Genomic DNA, 23,681 nt, shown 5'->3' with positions numbered 1-23,681 from the left:
TATACCATATCATATCATGACGTGATGCGCACGCCACGCCACGCCATGCCATGCCATGCCATGTCATGTCAACCCGCGAAGGTCCGGGCTAGAACTGATCTTCGTAAGAGGCGAGTATCGCTACCGGGTGGTCAGGCTCGCTGACTTGGTTGAGGACGATGTACCTATGGGATTGAGAAGTGCACTGTCGCCGGACTCGACTCTAGTGACCGACATACTGGCCAAACAACAGACTAGCCTAGGACCGGAAGACCAAGGGTCACAACCCTGCAGGAAAATCATTTCCGGGTGCTTCACCTGAAGGACAGATTTCTCACTGTGACGTCATCCGCTGCAACAGCCCCAGTCATCCAATCAGTAGAAGGACATTTTCCAGACGACTCCGTCAACATGGTCTAAGAGCCTTTAACGCTAACGGGCCATGGACGTTGACGATAGACGTGGTTTAGGACCCTTGTCAGTGGCAACAGTGAAATTGACGACGGTTACTTCTCTGCGACGATAGTAGATTTCAGTCCAGCAAACATGATGGCTGTGTACGTGTCGATAGGCGGCGTGGTGAACGTATGTCACGTAGTTTTAATCTGGAAGCGATAGTCTTACGGAGGTAGGAGTGTGATGGTTTGGGGAGGCAGTTATTGACGGGAATCTGACAGCTCGTTGCTATTGATGAGTTTTGCCATTCCTCCGACAAAATCCACGCATATTGTTTCAACAAGGCAGTGCCGCCACTTATTAACTATTGTCACCAAAATAAATATTTAAAAAAGGAAAAAAGAAAAAAAAAAGATCAGCAAGATCTCATGACATGTCGCCGAACAAGCACCTCCACCTTGTCGGGCTCAACAACGTCAACATGTATTTGAATATATATGTATATTTATGTGTGTATTGGTATTGAAATTAGAAGTTTGGAAATGTCCGTATCGAAATGAGAAGTTTGAAGGCTGGGATGCCAATCATACTTTTCATTTTCCTAAATCTGTCCGTCTCTTTATCTATTGTCCATTAGACTTGAGGATGATTTACCGCTTCTTCTTAATTTGACCATTGATCAATATTTCCAAATAATATATCGATTTCGCAGTTTTGTATGAATGACAGTTCGGGAGATTCCCACAATATGATCGACCTAACAGACAATAGGCTCTATTCTGTTTGAGATGCGCACACAGGGAATCGAGGAATAATGACAGCTGAATATACATGCCAACAGATAAAGGAGGCGAGTGGGCGTTCATAGCGGATTTAGAGCTGCCATAGAAACCCCTTGAGATATTCATCGTTAGAACTGGTAATGAATGCTTAAAGCAATAGTATACAGCATGTTGGATCAGTGGGGTTTATACTAAATTACGTTCAGGAATGAGTTGCAGTAAGGTTAAATATTGACAGAGCCTCGTTATGTTGGACCGGTTTCTCGAAATTTTAAATCCCCCGAGATAACATGTTAAAAAACAAACGAAATATGAGTGAAAATGTTTAAAAAAGGAACGAATTATGTGTGAAAATAACACTTTGAAAAGAAGACATCCTTTTGAGGTTTATGGTAAATTATTTCAAATTGCATATCAAATTCCATATCTGATGACCTGGGGAATCGCTCTATGACGTAATACATAAAATATTCAAGAGTGACACGTATGACGCACGTGTAAAGTACACAGTAAAGATGCACGTGCAGCAGACAATTGTGAATTCGTTTTCTTATTTGCAATATGCATAAGAAGCATATGTGTTTTCAGAATTGTAGCTGTTAACGAGTATTCCGTGTGTTTGAAATATTAACGTATGAAATCTCCGCCTTAGGTTTAAAATAAACCGAAAATAAAGTGTTCGGGTAATGTTTACTCAAAACCGCTACCGGAAGCGTGGTTCGTGACTCCTAATAAGCGTTGTAAAGGGGTAATTTCCAAACTGAATTGTGACCAAACACTCCCATCGCCATAAGAAATTGCTTCTAAAAAGCCGACTTCAGTGTGCGAAGCTAAATATATTATAAGCATGTGTTAATGATTAATCCAGAAATCCAGAAATAAACATTTGTTGTGAAATAAACATCTCCACCGAAGATGAATGAATATTCAAGATATTTTTTTAAAAGTTTGAGATTTTCAATTAAAATCAGGAATTACAATGGGTCAATTACATAACAACAGTAATGTTACATGACAACAACAATAATGTTACATGACAACAGTAATGTTACATGACAACAGTAATGACATGACAACAACAGTAATGTTACATGACAACAGTAATGTTACATGACAACAGTAATGTTACATGACAACAGTAATGTTACATGACAACAGTAATGTTACATAACAACAGTAATGTCAACAGTAATGTTACATGACAACAGTAATGACATGACAACAACAGTAATGTTACATGACAACAGTAATGTTACATGACAACAGTAATGTTACATAACAACAGTAATGACAACAGTAATGTTACATGACAACAGTAATGTTACATGACAACAGTAATGACAACAGTAATGTTACATGACAACAGTAATGTTACATGACAACAGTAATGACAACAGTAATGTTACATGACAACAGTAATGTTACATGACAACAGTAATGTTACATGACAACAGTAATGACAACAGTAATGTTACATGACAACAGTAATGTTACATGACAACAGTAATGACAACAGTAATGTTACATGACAACAGTAATGTTACATGACAACAGTAATGACAACAGTAATGTTACATGACAACAGTAATGACTACGGATAACATGCCTTAGAATTAATGGTAGCTCATTCACGAATGTCAAGCATTACATTGTTTTCGCAGTCAAGTCTTAAAGCTTCCGGTTAGAGCGTCCGCCCGGAGAGCGGAAGGTCGCGGGTTCGATCCCCAACCGCGTCATACCAAAAGACGTTAAAATATGGTACTTGTTGGTACCTGCCTGGCGCTCGGCAGTAATGGGTACAACAAGGACTGGTCGGCTCGGAGTCAGTATAATGTGTCTGAGTGGGGTATTCATGCTTCACTGCGGCATGGTATCTCAGTGGGCTAGCACTATAAAACCAGCTTCAGTCTGGGCTAGTACAATCAGCCGCACAGACACATACACACGCATGCACGTCGTCATATGAGCGAAATATTCTCAAGCACGACGTTAAACCCAATTTCACCTCACCTTAATGCTTCCGATTGTCTAATCAGAATAACATTTGAATTCCATGAATTCTAAATTCCATGCGCTATTGCAGAGAAGACAGCGTCAAGGACATTTCATTGTGGGTAGGAAAATATTTATGATTACCTCTAAACTATACAACATGTTGTTTGCTGTTTAACATCGAAATTCAAATCCAATGATTGATATTGTGAGCACGATCCACGTCTTTGGGGCGGGCAGCTGGATCCATCTACAACCATTGGTTATTCAATGATAGCAATGGTACACAACTAGGGTAGTCCACAGCTGAAGATCCATTTGGAGCTTTTACCCCGCCAGCGTGGATGGGTGATGATGATGATTTTTATTGAGATGCATGTACAATGTGAATGACAACCAGTTCCCCCCACACTTCCCCTAAAATTTATGTACAAAGTAAGTGACCCACCTTCATGTCGTGTACAAAATTACTGACCCCCACCCCAAAATTAATTACACCTCCCCAGAAAAGAATGGGTGACCCCCACCCCACCCCCTTGTCAATATCAGCATCAGCATCCCTTAGCCATAAAGTATGAACGACCCCTTATTGAAAACTATATTGTAGTGATAGAGCTGCAATAACTAACATCGTGACAGTGACAGTTATTTCTAATGCTTAATGATAATAATATAATTCATACAGCTACTGAATTAAAAAAACAGCGCAGGGAATTCTATGCTGATACGATCTGAGGAATATAGTGATATTCTAATATGATAAAGATCATATTTCAAAAGCGTCAATACAAACGCTTGAACACCTGTTGTTTATGGGGAATTTGATAGCGTCATTTGAGGGAGGTGTAGACAGCTTTTGTATTTCTCAAATACGTGTCACACACTTATAAGAGTAATTACGGCTTACGCGTGACCGATATTGCTTGTCAATAAGGAGCAGCTGGAGTATTGAACAGTGTCTGTCTCAACTGAGTTTATTCAGGCCTCAACCCGTCGCCATGTGTACATGCTTAGCAGTGTTGGGAAAGTTCCATGAGGCCATGTCAGTGCTTTCAGCTTTGACTGAGTGAATTGTATTTTCCGGCACAGTGCGAGAGTGAGTGCGTGAGTGCGTGAGTGAGCGCGTGAGTGGGTGAGTGGGTGAGTGGGTGAGTGAGTAAGTGGGTGATTGTTTGAGTGAGTGAGTGGGTGGGTGATTGTATGAGTGAGTGAGTGGGTGGGTGGGGGATGGGTGAGTGGGTGAATGAGTGAGTGAGTGAGTGGGTAAATAAGTGAGTGAGTGAGTATGTGGATGGTTGAGTGAGTGAGTGGGTGGATGGTTGAGTGAGTGAGTGAGTGAGTGAGTAAGGTTTTTGGAGAGCGCGGAACACTATAATTCCGGCACAGTCAGCCTTATCCTATCAATGCCACGGTGGCCTGCGATTGATCGCGTCTGATAGTAGTTGATAGCATGAAAACCACGTAACCGTCCGAGCCTCTTTGTCATATCAGTGAGTGCGTGGATATCTTTTAACGCAGCTGAGAATAGTATGCAGGCTATACAAGGCGTGTAAGTTTGATTTGGGACATGTGTAACGTTTATCAATCTTGGTACAAACCGAAAGTATGGACACATATTTTTAGGGCGAAATTTGGGATTCTAACCCTCGGTCATATTTTCCTGTAACACCCAAGGGATGCAATAATTGACCCGCACGGTGACTTGAAATCCTTCGCACTCCTATGGGTGCAATCAGAGCGATAAAGGTCTCAGACCTTCGTGACTTTGCATATTCCCCCAAGATTAAACTGGCACGCCACTAAACGGACTGCTTTATCTGTAGTTCACTTGATGAGCCTCGGATATTTTAACTTTATCAACGTGACGCCGAATTTCTCTAATCCCCACATGGGATACAATAATTGACCCTAACTGCAATAATATTGCAAAGATTAAACTGGCGTACTAAACGGACTCAGTTATCAGTCACTTGATGAGAATTGCTGACAATTTCTGAGGCTAACTTATAGCATACCAATAACAGTTTTGCATATATCAAGTACACTCCATTCCATTGTTGACCCGTGAAGATCCGGGCTAGAATTGATCTTCAGCAACCCATGCTTGTCGTAAGAGGCGACGAACGGGATCGGATGGTCAGTCTCGCTGACTTGGTTAACACATGTCATCGTATTCCAATTGTGTAGATCGATGCTCATGCTGTTGATCACTGGATTTTCTGGACCAGATTCGATTATTTACAGACCATCGCCATATAGCTGGGATATTGCTGAGTGTGGCGTAAAATTAAACTCAATCACTCACTCACCTTCCCATTGATATATGTGCGGTGGGGTAGCTGAGTGGTTAAAGTGCTCGCTCGTCACGAAAACGACACGGGTTCGATTGCCCTCATGGGTACAATGTGTGAAGCCCATTTGCTGGAATATTGCTAAAAGCTGCGTATAACTGTATTCACTTACTCATTCACTCTATTGTTTTGTACTGCTCTTGAACCAAACATACAACCAGTATTCTTTCTTCAGTCATCGAAGTCACTATGCATTCTCTGTTGAAAATGAACAATATTGGCTGCTGAGTAATATTGTCTCCTACAGAGAGGGATAACGCTAACAAAAGTATACGAGGCTGATGGGGTTAGATTTAGGGGATGCTGTTCCGTTTGCCACTGTTAAGGTGCAAAAAAAGAGGAAAACAGTGATCCTTGAGGATGTGGAAGATCTTTAACTGATACCACACAATTGGGATACGATGATATGTGTCAACTAAGTCAATGAGTCTGGCCAACCGATCCCGTTAGTCGCCTATTACCACCAGCGTAGGTTGCTGAAGATCAATTCTTACTCGGATCTTCACGGGTGAAATCAAACAACCTATTCACTGCTAATGCTGACGAAGGTTAGGATTAAAGCCGATTGAATGCCGATATTGTGCAGCTGATGCCGCACAGACACTACTCTCAGCCTTATCAACTGTTACTTGAATCGACGTAGGCGGTTCGACAGTGTTATTGATTTTGAGGGAAATGGCGTTTTAAGTGGATGGTCGCACACTGTTGAACGAACAGTCACATCACGACAATTTCTGTTTTTCCGCCATCCTCTTTCGAATGGCGCATGTTACAACAATTAATTAGAAAATATTAAAAAATTATTTAAGGCAGTGAGCGAACGAATTCCCAGAATCTTCTTGAAACACGATACCGTTTTGGGGGAAACGAAATCGTGTCTGAGGTGCAACGAACGAAAACTTTAACCACAATTCTAACCATTCTCTGTTTACGATTTATTTGAACACTACACTCGAGTCTGCCAGATTTTTATACGGAGCTGGATAATAGTTTCATCATGGTGCATACGCCAAAACAGTTATGATTTCATCTTGATTTCAAACATACCCACACGTACAGACAGAAACACAGACAGACACAGACAGACAGACAGACAGACAGACAGACAGACAGCCAAAGCCACGCTCAGCGGTATTTTATCACTGAGATCAACACGAATGAGTGAGTATGGTTTTACGAAGCTTTTAGCAATATTCCACACACCAGAAATGAGCTTCACACATCGTAGCCATCTGGGGAGTCGAACCTGAGTCTTCAGCTTGACGAACGGACGCTTTCTACCACGAGGCTACCCGAGACCAACATGAAGGCGCCCTGTATATAAGCAGGTCTGAACCTGTGATTGATATCATGAACAACACATGCGTTATCTGGGTACACACAATACCTGAATGAGTGTCAATTAGATCTCTTAAATGACTAGTATGTGTTGCTGGGGACTTCTTAAGAAAGATATCCCAATATGGAAATAGTTCTATCATGAAACCGCACGTCAGGAACACACAACCACACATACAGTCACGTCCATGCAAGAACTCAATATTACGTGATTTCCCCCAACATAATATATTGACCAAGATTTTCTTTATCTATCCAGCTGTTGTTTTGACATATAACAAGTTAGTCACGACACACGTAAAAAAATCCGTGCAAGGATCGGATCAATACATCATGACGTAGCCCATAGCGATTTTTTTATGTTAGTATGTTTGCGTACAACAAGTGAACGTTTGAACAAAACCACTTCGGTAATCTTGAAACAGGGGCAAGGCACGGATTACCACTGAGTGGGTTTAGTTTTACGCCGCCTTTAGCAATATTCCAGCAATATCGGCGGGGGACACCAGTGTACTGATGTAGGGAAATCGAACCCAGGGCTTCGGCGTGACGAGCGAACGCTTTAACCACTGGGCGGATAACCTATGATCTTGGGTTCGAATCCGGTTTTGTCATAATTACGTTTAGGTTTGTCAGCACCGGCAGCACTCGCGCTTGGTTTCACCACTTCTATAATCGTGATGATCTGGGTTAGAATTGATCTTCAGCAACCCATGCTTGTCGTAAGAGGCGACTAACGGAATCGGGTGGTCAGGGTCGCTGACTTGGTTGACATATGTCATCGGTTCCCAATTGCGCAGCGATGCTCATGCTGTTTATCACTGGATTGTCTGGATCAGACTCGATTATTTACAGACCGCTGTCATAGAGCTAGAATATTGCTGAGTGCGGCCTAAAACTAAACTCACTTACTCACTCACTCATAGGATTTGTTCTTTCATATGTACTATCAAATATGTGTATATATTTCTTATTTCCAAGAACTTACAGGTGGGCATACCATCCTTATATTAGTGTTTGTGCCCAGTATTAAAATGCAGGCACTTTGAGGAGCAGCCTATAAGTGACGTCATCGTAAAAAACACATACTTTCACTTATTGATTCAATCACGAATCGAAACATTCTAATGAATATTATAAACTAGGTAATAGTACATATGTAATGTGATGGGCTTCGGGGAAATTAAACTTTCCATTGTTGATATAAATACTTCAGAATCAATAACGTAGCTTTGATGGTTGATGGAGTTATTTTGAACTTTCTTGTCATTTTACGTTGAATAAATAGCATAAGTCCAATCGCAGCTTTGTCAAGCAAAAATGAAATATTTCTTTACCGCTCTGGTAATAGCGTGCTGCTGTTGTGATTTTCCTTCTCCTGGCCGCCAGTATTAAATCGAATGTTGTGCTAATGTTTCTGAATTTGCAATTCAGTTTCTGAATTTGCAACAGTTGTATGCATGTTGCGCTTCACACCTCGTTGCCATGGTGTCTTTTCTTCAGTATGTATGTTATAATTCACGCTCACACCTCTTCTCTTCACAGGGGCGGTGGAGTAGCCTAGTGGTTCAGGCGTTCGCTCGTCACGCTGAAGACCCCGGTTCGATTCCCCACATGGGCACTATCTGTGAAGCCCATTTCTGGTGTCTCCCGCCGTGATATTGCTGGAATATTGCTAAAAGCGGCGTTAAACCAAACTCACTCACTCATTCACTTCTCTTCACAGTTTCATTCGTTAACACCTGGAAGGAAATGGGTCTTATTCTACTCTATATTAGGTATTCAAACCTTGACGAAAAACACTATAATATGGTCATGGTGTTACGTGGAACTGGACGCGACATGCAGGTCACAAGTCTGGGGAGGTTAAGCAAGTGGGTCGCGGAGATTATTGTGATGGGTTTATTAGGAGATTATTGACGCCAGAGAGTTTTGGTACTGCCGTGCAATGCCTTGCAGCACATGTGGTGTGTCCACGAGTGACTGTTCGAAATATGCACTTGTCCCACAGTAAATGGGTACCCGGTGGGAAGAGATTTCGAGACTTATGTTCCAGCGCCTCACAGGCAGCTCGGGTTGTGGGAACTGAGGAAAAAATATCGAGTGCATTCATTGACAGGGTTAATAACAGTTTGTTTGAGCATATCTGACATTAGTCTGTATCACAGTCCCTGAACCAAATTATTTTCCCTACTGCCTAGCCCTCCCTGCAATGCTAAAGCCCGAAATGAAGCAATTCTAGATTTCCCCAGGTTCAGGAATCTCCCTAACTGGGGATCCTTTTCAATTTAAATGAGTTTATTTGTTGCTATCAAAATTATATATATTCAGGGACTAAGCGTTAATCTAATCTAACATGGCCAAAACCACAATAGAAGTTTCTAATATGATCTCATGATGGATGACTGTGTTTGAATTATATAAAAAGAGGTTTTTGCTTGTAATTCAAATCTTATTATACATATCCACCAAGCAGCAACTAAAACATGTTTTGCACTGAGAAAATGGTTCGGTTACAAAGCGGCATCTCGACCTTGACCTAGCAACCTCTTTAATGGGGTTATTAAACTTAATTAAACAAAACATTTAAATGAAAAGTTACTTTATTCAATGTTGAAATCATTTCCTCAATAAAGGTTGAAAGTCAAACGAAGTCATAATAAATTAAGCACTTAAACATACGTGGAACTATTGTCCAGTACTCAGATATGGTCGATAGTTCGATACGATATGGGACGATTCGATTTCGATACGATTCGGTAGACGATAGCTTAGATTATAAATATCATATATGTAGAGTAGGTTAGTATCCACTTCGAAGATGAAAGTAATTTCTATGTAGATGAAAGCATCTTTCTTGTCCTGTCAGTATCATCTCCGTTGATGGTGACATGTTTTCAGGCTGTGGCACCAATAATAACCTTCTATATCAAACCGGCATATATGTTATCCAGTAATACTGATAGGCATATAAAAGTCATCTTCCCTGTCCAGAATAAGTTTTTCATGCAGCAAGAGTATCAAGCAACATACCTTAGATCTGTGATGACCAAAGATTGAGAAATGTTATCGAGGTGAAGGATTTTACGGATGAATCATTTGTACTGAAGCTACCGTAAAATATGATAATTGGCCACTTATTAGATGGCTTTGTGACTGTGATAGACTTTAACCAAGGCATTAACTGTCGAAGCTTTATGATATTCTATGCGGTTATAATGACATCTTTAAGGAGTTCGTTGCCACACCAAGAACACTGGTGAAGATAAAGACATTCGTCTTCTACAGCCATGACAAGTGAAGATCCGGGTTAGAATTGATCTTCAGCAACTCAAGATTGTCGTAAGAGTCGACTAACGGGATCGGGTTGTCAGGCTCGCTGACTTGGTTGACACGTGTCATCGTATCCCAATTGCGTATCTGGGCAAAGATTTTCGAAGCTCTCTTAGCGCTAAGATAGTCGTCAGTTAATGTTAATGTATGGCACTCACGACTATCTTAGCGCTAAGAGAGCTTCGAAAATCTAGGCCCTGGTCTGGACTAGATTAATTACAGACCTCCGCCATATAGCTGGCGAAGTGCGGCGCTAAACAACCAACCTATAAACGTGTAACATAAATATATTCTTTTATTGACTGGTATGTTGTTCCACCCCAGGGAGTTTCAGCAAGGGAGCTACTAATCTGACATTATAAGGTACAGTTTTCCCCGAAATTATTGAGAAAATCTAATCTATTAGTTTCCAAATACTGATAATAATTTTTTAAACCAAGCGTTACATTATGTCGTGAGGTACTCAATATGGGAGGTAACTCTTGTAGGCTTAAGAATGAACCTTACTCTATCAAGAGTTATCTCCCCTGGTGTACAGGTGGCTTCCTTTGTTGACATGGCCGGTTTGACAGCAGAAAAATGGGTTCTAGATGATTTTGAAAGGGGTGCGACTAACGCAAAAAGAGTTAGCTGGTAGACATGACATTCCTCTGTCTACAGTATACAGAACTTTGAAGAATATTCAGTCAGGAGTTGGGAATGAGCATAAGACAGCGGGAGGTAGGTCAAGGAAGTTCAGTACTACGGATCGCCGGCGACTAAGACATGACGACCAGACGTGTAGAAAGCATTGATATTACAACTAATTATTGACGAACACTTTGTTAACATATAATATTCAAACAGTTTATGTTGAAAAACTTGAAAAGATGGCATAATGTTGTTAAACTTATTTCGAAAAATTAGTTCCTTGAAGAGAATTAAGATTATATTGATTGGATCATCGTTTTTATTTGGGTAACCAAGCATTACATGTTTCTTTTCAATTTTGAGTTGTATTTGTGCTTTAGCATGTAGCCAGTTCTCAAGTTTTTTCCATAAATGGTTTACCTTGCTGCAAGGCCAGAATAAGTGGATAGTTGTTTCTATATCTTCGGAGCAAAAACTGCAATTAGTAGTGTCTTTATATCCTATCATTTCTAAAAAATGTTTGTTGGCAAGATATGGTGTAAAAGTCAGTATTGGAACCATTGTAATCTAGTATCTTTCGTACATCTTAAGGGAATAGTATTGTAAAGTGGCCAATCATTAGATATGATGTCGTCGTATAAAATGTTTAGTTCCCATTTCGATGCATGTTGGTTTTTTAAACCTAGACCTGAAATTAGAGTTTTGTACAAGTATTGCATCCCTTTTACATTCTTACAGAGATGTTGCATATATCGGGGTAGAACAGGGTTTGGTTTGGGTGTTATTGTTTTTAAATTAGAAGATAAAGCTACTCTGTTTTCAATTTGGCGGTCCTTTATCGTTGATTTAAGACCGCTAAATGTAATTTAAAAACCGAAGCGTTAGCGTGAGGTTTTAAATTAAACATTTAGCGGTCTTAAATCAACTATAAAGGACCGCAAAATTGAAAACAGAGTAGCTTTATCTTCATTCTAGCACGACTGATAAGCGTTTTAAAACCGAAATGTTTGGCGCGCAAGAACACAAGGCGCAAAGGGGCCTTTTTCCTGGAAATCGCTTGGAATCGTCCCGTTGAGGGACAGGTTGTGTAATGAACAAAATAAGACATTTCCAACAACATAAATGCTTTATTTCAGGAACCAGTATGCTTGTATTTGTAACAAGTAGCATACATAAATAATAAAAAATACAGTTTATACTGTGAGCAAGTACAATTATTTGCTTTTTCTCAAGCGAAGCATTGATCTCCCCTACTGTATGACAATCGACTCGCCAAAATGCAAGCCGTGAACTCGCTAAGTTTAGTCGCCGCTAACTTTATTCACGGAAATAATTGTTGATAACCACCCTACTATTCCCAATTTGGAAAGTACCTGACATGCCACGTTTTATGTGGGATACATGGACAGTGGAAGTGGAAGGACTGGGCATTACGGCCGGGACGTAAGCGGTCAGGTTAGGACGTGTGGGCCGACGTGTGTTGTCGACGTCAAAACACGTAGATCTGGACCCGCTTTGAATATACTGCCGCTTTTGCGCTGCTGACGGATTTTCCAGCTTCGTAGTTACTTCACTGGGATTAAGGTCAAGAAATTCTTCTTCAAACTATTCGCTTTTTACTTCAAAAACACCAAAGATGCTGCCGAGATAGAAATTGCCGATGTCCGACATGTTTGTTTACAAACAATAGGGTCAACGAGTTCGTTGTATTCATACGCGGTGAATCGGTCACTTTAATTAGCGGTCCTTAAACTGTCATTTAAACGTCACATGCAACCAAAAAAATCAAACATAATTAAAACACAATTATCACTTATTCATGACATATAATATACATTGCTGGTTATGAAAAAACATATAAACTAAATTATAAGCGTACAATCGCAAATCAAAAGTGCAATATTGTGTACTTGGGTTTACTTCCCAAGAAACGAAGCAGCCGGGATACCGAACCCAGTCAGAGCGGGTGGGTGTGCACTCAAGTGTAACGGCTGGTTCATTTGCAGATGCCCTCAGGGCTCATTGTGTGTGTATAGAGATGTTGGGTTTTGTAAATACATGCTCATTTTTTTGTGTATAACATTTTGCAATCAACAGACATCATAACATGTCATGTGTTCAAGTATCACACCTGCCTGTCTGTGTAATTACATAATGTGACAGAGACCGAACTCGGGCCATAAATCAATGCAATTTGTTTATGGTGTATAGCCTGATTGGTGTTAAGTTCAAATTGCATGTGGTCAGTGATCGAAGTTGTGTATTGAATATTGTCATTAGCAGACAGGCAGGCAGACACATAGGTGTCAATAAAACAAGACATTGAGTTTTGTCTGTGACAACGACATATCTATATCACAGTTAGAAATTCTGTCAACGCTAAATAATGACATTGTTTTTAAGTATCGAGCTGAGAAAGTGACTCGGTAAGAAGAACGTGTGGTGAAATAGACAAATGAAATTATATAAACAGTTAATTTACTGTCATAACATATAAAAAGCTCGCGCCTGTGAGATATCAACAAAACATTAGAAAAATAGCTCACACCAAAGCCTTCACCGAGTATTCACCGGACAACCCGCTTCCAAGTTGCGCGAACCTATTTCACTGTGCACGTGCTATGAGCGCAGCCCAGCTGTTGGAACCACTTGAATTCCCCCCAAACGCTGGGGGGAAATTAGTGAATCGTTTGAACTACGATTTCGCGCGGTTTTTTTCATCGCGTTATTTTTCAACTTTATAAGTTGAATTTGCATTTTTGATGATTTATTTCGGTAAGTTCATACCATTGACTATGGTTATGACCCAGAACTTGATTGTACGTATACTGATGACTCAGCCACTGAAGCATATGAAGAGCCACAACCGAAAAGGGCCAAATCAAGTGATTTGTTATCACAGTTGTGTGACAGTGGACCCTCCACGACCGAATCTCCCAAACCATCTTCCTCCAAGTCCAAGCCTGACGATGAATTTTTTCAAGAAATACATGAACAGCTTATGGACAAGGAGAGAACCTCTGAGCCAGTCAATACTCTGTTAGCGGGAATTGTGGATGACTTAATGTTCAAAACCAGTCGTCCTGATGACTCAAAAGTAAAAGAAAAAATGGAAGCGACTTTGACTTTGAGGCCAGTCAACTGTGCTTCCCTTGTGCCTACAAGGGTAGATGAACTGATATGGACCCTAATGAAACCAAATACCCAGACAGTTGACAAAAAACTGCAGAAAACACAGGCAATGATTGTAAAAACTGTATGTATTTTGACTAAGGTCATTGACAATTTGTATACACTGAAAGATGAAGTGAATGCTAGTGTAGTCCCCAAATTGTAGAGATCATGAGGGATGGCATTTCTGCAATCGAAATGGCTAGCATTGCAAACTGTGACCTAAATATCCGTCGCCGGGATTTGATCAAGCCAGATGTACACACCAGCTATATGCCGCTGTTCTCATCCACAATTCCAGTTAATGCCTACCTCTTCGGCGGTGAAGCACCTAAACGCCTGGATGACATTGAAAAATCCAACATGGCAGTTGCTAAGGCTCGTCCATACCAGAGTGGTTGTTTTCGAGATTTTAAACCAGGTCGCAGTGCATATAGTGACTGAGTCCTGGAAGTAGGGGATCTTTTTTAGGCCGGGTCCAGACTCCCTAACAGAACAAGAGACGGAGCCAGTAACTGAAGTAAGTGTTGCATGTGGGTCTCATGTGACTGTTAATATCCTCCCACCCTCTGTTTTCTTTGCTGGCAGGACCAGGTTGTTTTTGGCTAACTGGGAAATGCTCACCTCAGACCCCTCTGTATTAGACACTGTTGTTGGCTTTCACATTGACATTCCGGCTCCATGTGACTTAACTTTACCTTCTCCCAGGGTTATAAAGGTTAACAGTCAGGAAGAACTGTTTATCAATCAGGAAATTAACAGTCTGCTTCAGAAAGGTGTCATCTCTGTGACTGCACACGGTGAGGGAGAATGCATGTCTTCCATCTTTACGAGACCTAAGAGAGACGGCTCTTATAGAATCATTCTGAACCTGAAATAATTTAATAGAAATGTTATCTATGAACATTTTAAGATGGAATCTTTAAATTCAGCCGTAAGGCTTATGAAACCCAACTGTTTTATGGCCAGCATTGACTTGAAGGATGCATATTATTCAGTCCCTATTGCCCAAGAACATCGGAAATATCTGAGGTTCATTTGGAAAGGTAATTTACATGAATATACCTGCTTTCCCAATGGTTTAGCTTGTGCACCCAAGAAATTCACAAAAACTGTTGAAACCAGTCTATGCCTCTCTCAGACAGCTTGGCTGTAAAATCGTTCCTTATTTGGATGATTCTTACCTACAAGGGGATGACAAATTAGAATGCAGTCACACTTTGAAAGCAACTGTTCTGCAGTTGCAAGATTTAGGATTTGTTATCAATTTGGACAAATCTCAGCTTGAACCAAACAAACAGCTGGAATTTTTGGGGATTTCTCTTGAATTCACAAACTATGACTGTGAGACTTACTCCTCAGAAAACTCAGAAAGTTAAAGCTTCATGTTTAGCTCTGATTGGAAAACACTATGCTCAGATTCAGGAAGTGGCCCAGCTCCTGGGGATTTTAGTTAGTAGTTTTCCGGCTGTGTTACTTGGACCCCTCTACTATCGAACACTTGAAAATGACAAAATTGATGCATTGAAAAGGAAAAACACTTCAATGAGCTTACTTTTAGCCGTAATTTTAGCTCTTCAGGCATTAGGTTCTGACATATCAAAAACTGCCATGTCCGACTTCATGTTGACAATGCTACTGCGGTGGCTTACATTAATGCTATGCATGCGTGCGTGCGTGCGTGCGTGCGTGCGTGCGTGCGAAGTCCAGAAATTGCAACTCCCTTGTTAAAAAACTGTGGGTCTGGGCCTGTGAGAGAAACATTTGGCTGAGTGCAAATCACATCGCAGGTTAAAAAAATGTTGTTGCTCATAAGGAGTCAAGGTTATTTGATGACAAGACAGAGTGGATGCTTAATCAGTCTGTGTTTGAACAATTGTTACAACTGTGGGGCAGCCCTAATATTGATCTTTTTGCTTCAAGGCTGAATGCACAGCTTAGTTGTTACTCCCTTGGAGACCAGACCCTGGAGCAGTTTATTGTGATGCTTTAAGCAAACCATGGAACACTTCTTACTGTTATCTGTTCCCTCCTTTCAGTGTCATCAGCCTGTGTCTTCAGAAAATAGAAAGAGAGGGAGTAACAGCACTGATAATAGTCAGGACTGGCCGACACAGCATTGGTATGCCATATTGATGGGATTGTTAGTAGACCACCCTCGCCGGTTGCCTCGTCGAATGGATCTGTTGACACTTCCTCACAACTCAGAACTCCATCCTCTCAGGAAGAAAATGACACTGCTGGCTTGCTTCTTGTCCGGAAAGCAATGGAGATCAGAGGAATACCGGAGGACGCTCACCCCATCATCCTTTCCTCGTGGCGGAAGTCTTCTCAAAAACAGTATCAAGTCTTCCTTCAGAAGTGGGAAGTGTGCTGTGATAAAAGGAAAGTTAATCCCCTTTGTGCCTCTGTGAATACTTTGTTGGAGTTTTTGACTGAACTTTTCAGCAAGGGATATGGATATAGTTTCGTCTGTCCTAGCCTTAAATAGTGACATTAACTTTGGCAACCATCCCCTGATAACACGCTTTATGCGTGGAGTCTATCAGAGAAGACCAACTCGATCCCGATATTCAAGTGTTTGGGATGTATCATTGGTGTTACGATACATAGAAGGTATGGGAGACACACCAGGCCTGTCACTGAGAGATTTGACATTCAAATTGACAGTTACTTGCTCTGACTACAGCTCAACGGCTGCAATCACTTAAACTGTTAGACATCTCCCTTATGGAGAAATCTAGTACTATAATAGTCTTCAGATAAGATAAATTAAACCAGTCTCGCCCTGCTCAGAACAACTTGTTTGTTGAAATTGCTGTTTATCCTAGAAATGTTAGATTGAGTGTTTTTACAACCTTGTGCTTGTATCTTGATGCCACTTCAACTCTCAGAGGGGATACCACTCAACTCTTGATTAGTTACCAGTCCCCACATAAACAGGTATCCACCGATACCATTGGTAGATGGATTAAGACTGTGATGCAACAGTCTGGGGTTGATGTGCAGACTTTTGGTGCCAATAGTACTAGAGCAGCATCTACCTCGGCTGCCCAAACTTCTCATGTGCCAATTGCTGACATTTTAAAGACAGCAGGCTGGTCCTCAGCTCAGACTTTTGCCACTCATTATAGTTTGCCAGTACTTCATGACAATCCCTTCTCGACCAAGGTGCTAGACCAATACAGTGATTAGTTGCCTAGATATTACCTCATTCCATGTGCTGAATGTGTTTGCAAATGTTGAATCCCAGTGCATAATGTTTCTGATTGTGATCATAAGATAGTTGAATATGCAGATGTATGCTTGGTCTCAGGAAAGTTTTGATTGCATTAAAATACACATAGATATAGTATCCTTCAATTGAGTTTGTTGCTTCTTGGATCTGTGCCATTAATGGCTTTGAAATCTCAAGGGAACCGGAAGCATTCGTGACGTAGCAGAATACTTAAATTAAACGAAACTTACCTGGAAGTTGAAGTTTGATTGTAGTTCTGCTACGTCACTGGAATACTGGAGGTTTACTTGCCCTCCGCACCCTCCCATACATGCACTGAGCATATGTCTATGTCTGGTGTCATAATGGCACAGATGCTTTAAAGACTGACCCTAGATCGCTCTGCGCAATCTCAAGTAAACCTCCAGCATTCCAGTGACGTAGCAGAACTACAATCAAACTTCAACGTCCAGGTAAGTCTCGTTTAATTTAAGTATTATTCCGGGACAAGCCGAATAGCGACTCGTGCCCCTCTGGAAGGATTTCATATTGGCGCATGAACATCAGAACTACTTTAAACAAGAACGATAACTCTATCCGAAGCACATGTACATTGTATTGCTAGGTTGTTGTTTTTTTGGGTTTGTTTACTTATTTATTTTAAAGACTTAAACCTCTCTGAAACAACTAAAAGAAGGAGAAAAACATATTTGTAAAAGACATATTCTAATGTAATTATTACCAGCTGTTAACCTTATATTTCCAATTAGGGTTTACTAATCACAAATGGGAATTGTTTTATTGAATATGAATGTTTTACTGAACATTCGTGTAATCTTGCTGTCATACTCCTGGTGGAATTTTAAATGAATTCGCTGAAAAAAAATATGAATGACCAAAAAAATAGTCAGACTAAAATATCCCCACAGATGTGAAATATAAGCCCAATGTTTGAGATTAAAGTTGATTAGTTACATACAAATATTATATCATTGTTTTGAAACTCGTAGCGATTTATAATTACATTTCCTGAAATTGTTGGAAGCGCACGTACAATCTCCATAACACACTCAGTTGGACCCATGGGAGCCGTTATGTCAACAAACGCACGTGCGTGTGTTTGAATCTCTCACCGTCAATCGCATGATTTTTATTAAAAAACTTCATAATTGGCAGCAAAATCCTGTTAGCTACTTTCTTTGTACTTTCAATATGGCAATATATATTTTTCTAGATTTTTTAAATAATGACATAATGCCATAAACGATTTAAGTACTCGGGATTATATTTATCAAAGCACCGCGGTCATTCACGCGCGTTTTGATTGGTTTGTCGTATTTTCGCACATAACAAGCATCGAGAGGGGGACGAGTCTTCTTGGAGTTTACGGAAAGGGGCGAGTGGTAACGAATGCACATGGACGAGAGCGCTAGCATTCGTCACCACTCGTTCCTCTCCGTAAAGCGCAAGCATTCGTGACAGACATTCGTCCCGGAATAACACGAGTTGGTCACGAATGTCGTGACAGAGTCATGCTATTCCGATAAAAGCCGAATGGCGACTCGTGTCCCTCTTGTGGCTAACTTTCATTCGTGATCAACTTGTATTTTTCCCGGACAAGCCGAATTGCGACTGTGCCCCTCGGGAAGGATTTCATACCTCGTCCCTTTCCGTAACCTCCAACCCTCCCCTTCTCGATGAATGTTATATGCGAAAATACGACAAACCAATCAGGATACGCGTAATGATTGTGGTACTTATATAAAAATAATCCAGAGTACTTAAATCGTTTTTGGCTTTATGTCATTGTTTAAAAATACATGAAAAATATACATATTAATCATATTGAAAGTACAAAAAAACATAGCTAACCACATTTTGCTGCCTCATGTGAAGTTTTTAACAAAAGCAGGGTCATGAACAGTGAAAGATTCAAATACACGTACGTGCGTGTGTTTACATTACGACTCTCATGGGCCCAATTGAATCTATTTCTGACGAACTTTCTGGCTTGTTTTGGTGGTTGTACGCGCGCTTTCGGACGTTTTTGTGAATTATGTATCGCTATGAGTTTCAAAACAATATATTCATGTTTATCTCATCAACTGTTATCTTTAACATTGGGCTTACATGTCACATCTCTGGGGGATACTTTAATCTGACTTTTTCTAGGGTGAGTAATATCTTTTTCTGCATATTCATAAAAACAAACCCCATTTGTCACTCTTAAACCCTATTTAGAAATACGCATTTGGAAATACAAGGGTGCTTTTTAGTTATTCCTCAAGGATTCTTTGACCAAATAAAGCATTGTGGATGGTCGACCGGTTACGAGTCATCTTGAAGGTTACGGAAAGTGGTAACGGACGACACGCATTAAGATATTCAACTTGTGGCGTAAGGTCACGAGTGACCCGGAATGTTAGTCCAGTTTGTAAGAAACAACATCAGATACGTGGGTATTTCTTAACACTGTAAGTATTTGTAAAGACAGACTGATAACGTATTATTAACAACGTGTCCCTTAATAGGGTACTGACAGTTCAAAGTTCACTGTACGCAGAAAAAAGTGACACCATGTCGTCTGGTACTAGCTCTTGTTAGTTGTTTAACGCCGCACTCAGCAGTATTCCAGCTATATGGCGGTGGTTTGTAAATAATAGAGTCTGGACCAGACAATCCGGTGATCAATGTCATGAGCATCGATGTACACAATTGGGATAAAATGACATATTGTCAACCAAGTCAGCGAGCCTGACCATCCGATCCCGTCCTCTTACGACAAGCATGGGTTACTGAAGACCAATTCTTACCGGACCTTCAATGGCGGAACTAGTTCTTGAGGGCTTTGAGTACACCTGTGGCATCTCTGCTCCGGAAAAGTGATGAAACAGCAAAACAACAATAGTATTCCCAATACTACAGCAAACACATGCTCTGATGTATGTATGTATGTACAGTGACATGTATGTATGTATGTATGTACACATGTATGTATCCAGCTGTATGTATGTAGGAGGTATGTATACTGTATTTCTGTTTGTAATATTTTAATTATCAAATATGTATGCCTACGTATGTAATAGCTGATTTGTAATTCCCCGTTATTGTATGTTGTGTGTGTGTTATGTATGTATGTGTGTGTGTATGTGTGTGTGTATGTATGTGTGTGTGTGTATGTATGTATGTATGTATGTATGTATGTGTATGTATGTATGTATGTATGTATGTATGTATGTGTGTGTGTGTGTATGTCTGTCTGTCTGTATGTATGTATGTGTATGTATGTGTATATGTTTGTATGTATGTATGTATGTATGTATGTATGTGTATGTATGTATGTATGTATGTGTGTATGTATGTATGTTGTGTGTGTATGTATGTATGTATGTATGTATGTATGTTATATGTATGTATGTATGTATATGTATGTATGTATGTATGTATGTATGTATGTATGTATGTATGTATGTATGTATGTATGTATGTATGTGTGTATGTATGTATGCGTGTCTGTGTGTGTATGTGTGTGTGTGTATGTATGTATGTATGTATGTATGCGTGTCTATGTGTGTGTGTGCGTGCGTGCGTGCGTGCGTGCGTGCGTGCGTACGTATGTAACGGCCGGCAATGCCATATGGGTTTTCGGTTAACAAGGAAGCTAAGTACGTATCAACAGGACCACACGGTTTCTAAAATATCATCACCGCGTGTGAATGTGCATTCTTTTTCCATGATGGATTGCGGACACCAAATATGTTTACACGCCAGTGATCATTTATTGTTGTGTGTGTTCCATTCAGAGCCATGAACTACTGACCTGGTCAGTGGACCGGCCCTTAAGCCGCAGAGCAGGTCACCCCTGGCAATGACAAAGGTATGGAACCATTCAGTCGTTCAATTCACAAGGGTAGGTTGTGTTTTGGACAGACGATTCTCCTGAAATTTCTCAAAAGCGAAAAAATTTCAGTGTTACACTTGTCTTTTATTGCTACCTAAGAAACACAAAGAGGGACATATGTATATGTAAACTATACGAGTTTAGACGAGGTAAGTAACCGTTGTTATCATCCGTATGTGATTACTATTTGCGAACGTATGCACCCATATTTGCTGCAGCCCCAAAAGAAACAAAATAGAAATAGTTGTTCCATGGTTATGCATTTGATAAGGGTGACAGTTGTGTTTTGGAGTGTTTTTTCTGATACGGGTATCCTGTGTTTTGGTGCTTGAGTTTTCTGTGTTTAGGCGATTGTTTTGTTAGTTGTTTGTTTGAGAGATTTGGTCTTCATGGTGAATGATCGGGTTTGTATCAGTGTGTATCACATTTATACTGCATATAGTTTACAAACACAAAAGAAGGAGTGACGCAACTGTGCACGCACAGCGAATTGCCGCGCCACAGGCGACCATGCCACCCCTGCTAACACCACCCCACCCTCCCCCCATATATTATTTAGATTTTTTGTTCTCAAAAGGCATTACAATTAGAGCTCATATTATAAGTAAACTGACGTACAAAAAAAATACATTGTGCTTCTTCACTGTAAATATTGCCCAGAAATGGTATTCAAGCGTCCCGGTCCTGGAGTGACATAGTCGACGTTGAAGGGTCACTGACTTGTCCCGGAATAATCGAAATCCCGGATAATTTTGCACGAAATCACGATTTTCATGCTATTCCAGGCACAGTATTATAATTCACAATAAAAACACTTTTCAGAATCTCAAAGCACATCCACATTTTCTAAATCGTATTAAACATCAGTACTTTCTCCAACAGTAAACACATTTCTACTTTCTCCCTTTCTAAACACAACCCTACGTTGTCCATCTTTATACGCATCTCCACTTGCTTCAACTGGAAACATTGCTCTACTTTCTCCAATTTATAGACATTCCTATGTTCTCCATTTAAAACATCCCCACGTTACACTAACCTAAAACATATCCATACTTTCTCCAAATGAAAACACATTTCACATTCTCGAACTAAAACATATCCCTACTTTTCCCCAAATATTAACACATGACCACATTCTTGAACTAAAAACACATATCTGCTTTCTCGAACTAAACACTCATCCAAACTTTCTCCAGCTAAAATACATTCCTACTTTCTCCAACTTAAAACACCCCCCAACTTTCTCCATCTGAAAACACGTCTCTTCATTCTCGAACTAAAAAATACATTCCTACTTTCTGCAACTTAGAACACAACCCTAGATGAACTTTTTTCAACCAAAACACATCCCCATTTCTCCAACCTAAAACACTCATACTGCATGCTTACTGTCTCAGAAATATTGATGACCATGATGTGTGTACACCAAGCGAGTAGGGCGTCAAACTCGGACTCTTTCAAATTGCGATAGTTAATCTTTCATGGCTCGTGACAAATAAACTGTAGAATTAATTAAAATTGGGATGTCCTAACCATTTTTGAGCAGTGTACAGTAACCTACGGTTATAACGACCCCAAAGGACCGCCAGTGTCAGTTCGTTACAACCGTTGTTCGTAATAAGCATTTCGACTATAATATACAGCCTATGGTCGGGACAGAGAAGTTCGTTACAAGCGCAGTTTATTCTAGCAGCCGGTCTGTAAATACTTGTGAACGAACTCATTTCGTATTTGTGTTTAGCTATACTGGATAGGATATATGACATCAGACTCAGTGTAATTAATCAAGTGAATAGTCCAATGTAATATTATGTAATATCCGATGACACAGTGATGTGCCTCAGCTAATTCATAATGTTTTTAATGTTTTAGTGTATATAAATCTACACTATAGTGAGTGAGTTTAGTTTTACCCCGCCCGTATCAATATTCCAGCTTTATGGCGGCGGTCTGTAAATAATCGAGTCTGGACAAGTGAGTGAGTGAGTGAGTTTGATTTTACGCCGCTTTTAGCAATATTCCAGCAATATCATGGCGGGGGACACCAGAAATGGGCTTCACATATTGTAACCCATGTGGGGAATCGAACCCGGGCCTTCGGCGTGACGAGCGAACGCTTTACCCACTAGGCTACCCCACCGCCCCAGTCAGGAAAAGACAATCCAGTGATCAACAGCATGAGCACCGAGCTACGCAACTGGGATACGATGACATGTGTCAACCAAGTCAGCGAGCCTGACCACCCGGTTCCGTTAGTCGCATAGGTTACTGGAGATCAATTCTAACCCGGATCTTCACGGGTCCCTACACGATAACATATCCATTCTAAATAATAATATGAACGAACGGTTTTCGTATATGCGTTTAATCATATTGAATACAATATATTAAATCTGCTCCAATACGATTCTATAGCTTCGCTGAATAACGATGCACGCGTTGCGAGCATGTATAATCTATAATGATTCAAGCGAATAAGCCAATGAAATATGACCAGCAATTGCCTTCATTTGCTGTTCATTTTAATCAGAATTGGTTGCTTGGTCTGATATCCCCACAGGTATTGAGAAAAGAAGCATCAGAGAGTC

The 23,681-nt window shown here is 40.4% G+C and overlaps 1 protein-coding gene across 1 annotated transcript; it reads left to right on the top strand.

Annotated features, from left to right (window-relative positions):
- The first annotated feature begins 10,639 nt into the window (after window positions 1–10,639).
- LOC124285797 lies at window positions 10,640–16,386 on the top strand. Its single transcript, XM_046722063.1, has 4 exons — window positions 10,640–10,646; window positions 13,612–14,108; window positions 14,141–14,341; window positions 16,012–16,386. The coding sequence occupies exons 1-4, from the start codon at window positions 10,640–10,642 to the stop codon at window positions 16,384–16,386; spliced, it is 1,080 nt and encodes a 359-aa protein (XP_046578019.1).
- Window positions 16,387–23,681: the final 7,295 nt, after the last annotated feature.

The sequence above is a fragment of the Haliotis rubra genome, unplaced genomic scaffold (genome assembly GCF_003918875.1).
Source record: "Haliotis rubra isolate DU_JTF1 unplaced genomic scaffold, ASM391887v1 Scf37, whole genome shotgun sequence".
Classification (NCBI taxonomy): domain Eukaryota; kingdom Metazoa; phylum Mollusca; class Gastropoda; order Lepetellida; family Haliotidae; genus Haliotis; species Haliotis rubra.
Note: the sequence above shows the minus strand (reverse complement) of the source record. Positions and strands in the feature narration are given on the sequence as shown.

What these genes read in the sequence shown, in the direction of transcription:
- LOC124285797 (XM_046722063.1), top strand. An exon ending in TGTATACACTGAAAGATGAA is followed by an intron (nt 14,109 to 14,140) that starts GTGAATGCTAGT and finishes CAAATTGTAGAG; the next exon opens with ATCATGAGGGATGGCATTTC. An exon ending in TTGAAAAATCCAACATGGCA is followed by an intron (nt 14,342 to 16,011) that starts GTTGCTAAGGCT and finishes CCCTCCTTTCAG; the next exon opens with TGTCATCAGCCTGTGTCTTC.